Raw genomic sequence first — 5,496 nt, 5'->3', positions numbered from 1 at the left:
TATATATATACGTGCGTGTGCGTGTGTGCGTGCGTGCGTGCGTGTGTATGAGTGTGTAAGTGAGTGAGTGAAATAATCACACCATACGCTACGCAGGTGCTGGAATAGTTAACGACCAGAGGACTCACGCACAGGCCGAACAGAACGCAGATGTCTATATTATAGAACACCACGAGCCCTAATCACAGCCTCGAGGTCTGTATAATAGTTATGTCTCATAATCACTCCAGAAAACCCGAGGAAAGCCTAAACTATTACTGGTATATGCAGCAACTTACGCCATTCTCATCTATTAATGGGATGACGATCTCAGACTTCGAAGCGGAATCGCAGGCAATATGGCCTGGGAACGCATCGACATCCTTGACAAGCCAATAGGGTGTAGGGTGAAGAATGACAACAATTAGGAATAAAAAGTGAGTGCGATTTTGGAGCTAATAATTGGTTCTTAGCATAAAATTTGGCCCCTATGTACTCACAGACATCAAAATAAAGCACCAATTGCTCATGCGCCGTTGGCTGGGCCAGTTCTGTCCTACGCGCCAACAAGGAAATAATCGTATCAAACGCTAGCTGATGCTCTTCATCCCAGCGAAAGGCCGCATCCTTCTTCAACAGTTTCGCTATCGGCGCCAGCACGTTAGTGAATCCGTCGACATACTGTTTCCAATATGCGACTGTATGATACCAGGATGTCACCAACTCCATACTCGTTGGGTGAGGCAATGACACCAGTGCCTCCAATCGCACATCTGTAATGGATACCCCATTGAAATCAACCCTGCGGCCCAGTATCGTTACTGGCCTCCTGAAGTACGCTATCTGACATTTTCTCATCCCTAATTGAATCCCATACTACCGACACCGATTAAGCACCGTAGTCAGATCATCCCAATGCTCAGCTCAGACTCTGTGCCCGACGCGATAACAATATCATCTATGTACCATATCACTATATCACATGGTGTAATGAATCAAAAACCTCCGCCAGGGCCTCCTGGAAGCGCCAAGAAGCCTCGCGGAGCCCAAATGGCAACCCTGCATACGAGAACCTTCCCCACGGCGTCGTAAACGTCAACATACGCGATACCTCCTCATCAAGCTTGAGTTGACTAAAGCCGTTGCCGCAGTCCAGCACGGACACCCACGGCTTGCCCACGACAAACTCATACATCTCCGCTTCAGTCGGAATCAGAAACGACTTTGAGTCAAGTGCTTCCTTCCAGCGGCTAAAATTGGTACAAAATCGCCACTCATCCAGCCCCTCAGGCAGTGGCCTCGGCTTCTGCCCTGGCTTCTTCCAGGCCAACTTCACATTAGCCTGCCACCTGTTGGAAGGATCTTCACACCGCCCAAATATACCCCTGTCCAGCAACTGCAATACCTTCGCATGCGTGGCCAACATTTCTGAGGAATCCAAATTCGTATATGGCTTGTGACCACAGCGCCTGGGCTGCGCACCCTCCTTCATGTAAAGCTTGAGCAGGTCAAGCTTAGCAAACTTATGGTGGTTCGGATCATATGCGCACTAGTGAAACAGAGCGGTAGCCTCTTGGACTTTCTCTACAGTCTTCCCCGCTTCACAAAAGTTCCTAAACCCTTTGACCCCAAAGCTTTCGCAGTCATCATCAGACTCATAACCTGAGTCATACCCAGATAGATACCCGTCTTCCCTGTCCGGCACCACATCAATGTTGTGCAGTATGTCCGGTCTACCAGGTAGGTACATTCCACTCAATATAGCTTCATCTTCGCCTTCGGGCGCTAAGGGATGCTGCTCCGCTACCTGCATTCTGGCCTCGTAGCCCAGTTCATCATCAGTCTGATGGCGGGCCTTCCGCGGCCTCGGCGGTGGCGAGTGCTGCATATCTACCCGCATCACCCTGCGGCTGTACGAACGCCGTACCTCAAGCTGGAACGCCCTCTTCGTGTGAGAAGGGAATCTCCGTAGGTAGCAACTTGTGCCGCAGACCAGGGCGGCTTGGGATTGCAGACCCGCACCACGTCAGGGGCGGCTGCAATCCTGTCAAATCACGCCTTCCTATCAGCTGTTGCTTCTGCCTCTTCATACGCTGTTTCGACCCTCCCCTGGCCCATCGTTTAGACTTGCGCTGCGCATCTGGCGTTTGCGGAGCATCACTATGCCTGCAGTGGATGCCGCGAGCACACCGTTGACACGGATCCATATTGGGTATAATATGCAATTGTTCATCCATATCATATGTCGACGCCCACATGAGGCTGGCTTGCGTGTCAAAGCCCATCAGGAAATGCACGTCATATGGCAAACCAGCGGCCACCAACCATGTCTGCTCTCCGGTGCGTAAGTATCCGTCCACCGTGTCTATTTCAATATCCAGTTGTACCTGGTCAAGGTGTCTGATCATCCCCATACCTGGAATGCCATGTATTGGTGGCCCATCATACACAGTACATGCTATGTTCAGTTCTTTAACAGTAAATTCGGATATAAAGTTAAAGGCTGAACCTGCATTCATGTAAGTCAGAGTCTCATACTCATCCGCATACGATGCGACCACCGGCCCACGTCAGACACCTCGGGTCTTGGTGGCTTGCACTGCTTTCTTCTTCTCCGGGCAGTCTTTGGCTTGGTGGCCTTCTTTGTCACAGTTGAAGCATCCCGTGAAATACGTCAATCTCGATTTACCCCCTAAACGTGGCTCAGCTCTGTCATCACGTTTGTCTGACTTGCTCACCTCCAAATGGTCCTGATGCCGACCTCTCACTGGCGGACGAGAGCGACGAGAAGACTTGTCGTCCCTGTCCCAAATATCACGATCTCTACGATCCTCTCGGTCACGCCTCTCCCTGACCTCGCGATCATAACGCCTGACCTCTTCGCAACGTCGCTCATTCCAGAAGTCTTGCTGCTTGTGGTATTGACGCTTCCGCTCATACTCAGCTTGCGCCGCCGCCTTACGCTGCTTCTGCAACTGACTGTCAGATAGCTGATTAGGAGCTCTTTGATCAGCCTGGTCTGTAATCCGATCCGCCAACCTTTCCTGCACACGCTCCTTGTTGCTGCCACACTAGGCAAGGCAATAGTTTCCAACGAAAGCTTCCCTCCTGCCGTCTTCCGCATATTGCGGAACCAATCCAATATGCCCGTAAACCCATACGACTCCTTCATCACAGTCACCGTTGGCGCATGTAGCGTATGCTTAAACATCTCCACCATGAAGGCATTGATCTCATCCCACGCATACTGCAAGGCCTCGAACACCTCTTACCCATACCCAGGATGCATATAGACATGAGAAATACCACCTTCCGTGAAATAGGATCGTCCACAGACGACAATAATTTCATAACAGACATGCTCTCTCTGCGGCCAGCGAAACTCAAGATCTTGACGACCTGAGCTTCCTCCTCTGGGGCACACGGCATGAGTCCGACTCAAACATCCTAGCTCGGATCGCATCATCCGCTGCCTTGGCTTGCAACGCCTCCTGCTTCGCCTTTACAGCTGCAGCCACAGCTTTCTTCGCCAACTTAATGGCCTCCGCATTGTCATGCTCCCCAGGCTCAGGCAACACACCCAACGCCCCATTCATCGCGCCCGCCATGAACGACCCCAAGTCCTTTGCTTCCTGCGTCGAATGCTTGGATACTAACTTTCTCCACTTGAAGAATGCCCATATCAGGGTGAATCGCGGAAGCAACGAGACTAACTCCGAGAGTATCTCACTCGCAAATTGAGTGTCCTTTCGACAGTCCCTCACCAGAGCCCTCTTCATCGGCTCGGTTGTCTCATGCAAGAACCAATATAATGGCGACTTGTGCGCAATAATTCGCAATAACCTCCAAGCATATGACGTACACTCTGGGGGCAAGTCCCTTCCTGACTCATCCCACAGGCCAGAGTTGAAATGGACTTTCGTCAGCAGTGCATGCACCTTCTCTGCCTGATCTCCCTTTGGCCGATGTCCATTCCTTCGTCGCCGCCCGCAGATCTAAAACCTCTATTATAGGCACTAGTAGTTGACCTCTCAGCCCTCGATAGGGCTCAATGGTACCACCCGTAACGGGTACAGAATGAACTGACGGCGTCTCAAGCACTATTTAATACCAACCACACTGATTCAAGCGCTAAATCACGATGCCACAAACAAATTACAACTAAACAAACGTCGGTTGGGACTGATGATGACCGAACTACTGGCAAGGTAAGTCGCAGAAACACTATGAACTACCCTCGTAAATTGTCAGCAAGGTTGAGGTCATCTTCAGGCCAAAACAAAAGGATGATCTTCAGCTACTGTGTACGACTTTAGTATCAACACTATCAGGTCTCACATTGTTCTCAACATGTGTGTGAGTGTTGTCATCATTATTATTTAAGTGCACTCACCCTGCTGGTAAAGAGCACTCCTATAATAGTTCGGTACTTCTAGGGCCAGGCGCCTTACATAATAAAAAGATTGAACCATGTTGTTCTATATTCTTCAGCTATTGGAAAGTGTCTGACGTACTCGTTGGGATTTGAGTCAATATATTTGAATACAATCAATAACCATGGTCAGATCGTGAATGAACCAAGCACACCCGACAGGCTCTTCTGGGGATGTCTTATGCCCTCATCAACTTGTATACTAATTTATTTCTGTTATGTGTTTGTTTTATAAGAGACTAATTCATTGCACACCTTTGGTGTTGCTCGCCTGCATGAACACCTGAGCTACACTCTCAAAGCCCTTCACGTCCTCCTCATCCCAGCCGTTCAGGTTACCGTTGTCACTGTCTAGCACTCCAATAACCGCCTGAAATATATAAAAGGCACGTGTCATTAAAAGTGTGTGAATATCTGAATGTACATACGCAACGGTTCTGTAGAGGTCTGGAACTGAAGCTCGTATATATATATATATATATATGCAACATCTGCGTAGCGTGTGGTGTGTGATTAATATATATCTACATATATATCTATATCTATATATATATATATATATATATATATATATTAATCACACACCACACACTACGCAGATGTTGCAGTAGTTAACTACTAGATGCGTTATGCAATCACTATTGATATATATATATATATACATACATATACATATATATATAAATAAATATGTATTATACTATATATACATGTATATATATATACGTGCGTGTGCGTGTGTGCGTGCGTGTGCGTGTGAGTCAGTGAGTGAAATAATCACACCATACGCTACGCAGATGCTGGAATAGTTAATGACCAGAGGACTCACGCACAGGCCGAACAGAACGCAGATGTCTATATTATAGAACACCACGAGCCCTAATCACAGCCTCGAGGTCTGTATAATAGTTATGTCTCATAATCACTCCAGAAAACCCGAGGAAAGCCTAAACTATTACAGGTATATGCAGCAACTTACGCCATTCTCATCTATTAATGGGATGACGATCTCAGACTTCGAAGCGGAATCGCATGCAATATGGCCTGGGAACGCATCGACATCCTCGACAAGCTAATAGGGTGTA

The 5,496-nt window shown here is 48.2% G+C and overlaps 3 protein-coding genes across 3 annotated transcripts; all 3 read right to left on the bottom strand.

The window, feature by feature from the left end:
* Nucleotides 1–1,528: 1,528 nt before the first annotated feature.
* On the bottom strand, nucleotides 1,529–1,879 carry SARC_12712 (hypothetical protein; the record flags this gene model as incomplete). The annotated part of the gene is made up of 1 exon (XM_014293178.1): nucleotides 1,529–1,879. The coding sequence occupies one exon, from the start codon at nucleotides 1,877–1,879 to the stop codon at nucleotides 1,529–1,531; it is 351 nt and encodes a 116-aa protein (XP_014148653.1).
* Nucleotides 1,880–1,899: 20 nt separating this feature from the next.
* SARC_12711 (hypothetical protein) lies at nucleotides 1,900–3,339 on the bottom strand (the record flags this gene model as incomplete). The annotated part of the gene is made up of 3 exons (XM_014293177.1): nucleotides 1,900–2,395; nucleotides 2,558–3,050; nucleotides 3,286–3,339. 3 exons carry the CDS (start codon nucleotides 3,337–3,339, stop codon nucleotides 1,908–1,910), a joined length of 1,035 nt encoding a protein of 344 aa, XP_014148652.1. The 3' UTR covers nucleotides 1,900–1,907.
* A 23-nt stretch (nucleotides 3,340–3,362) lies between these two features.
* On the bottom strand, nucleotides 3,363–3,758 carry SARC_12710 (hypothetical protein; the record flags this gene model as incomplete). The annotated part of the gene is made up of 1 exon (XM_014293176.1): nucleotides 3,363–3,758. One exon carries the CDS (start codon nucleotides 3,756–3,758, stop codon nucleotides 3,363–3,365), a length of 396 nt encoding a protein of 131 aa, XP_014148651.1.
* Nucleotides 3,759–5,496: the final 1,738 nt, after the last annotated feature.

Source organism: Sphaeroforma arctica, assembly GCF_001186125.1.
Source record: "Sphaeroforma arctica JP610 unplaced genomic scaffold supercont1.2523, whole genome shotgun sequence".
Taxonomy (NCBI): Eukaryota; class Ichthyosporea; order Ichthyophonida; genus Sphaeroforma; species Sphaeroforma arctica.
The sequence above is the reverse complement of the archived record's forward strand: the minus strand, read 5'-3'. Positions and strand labels throughout refer to the sequence as shown.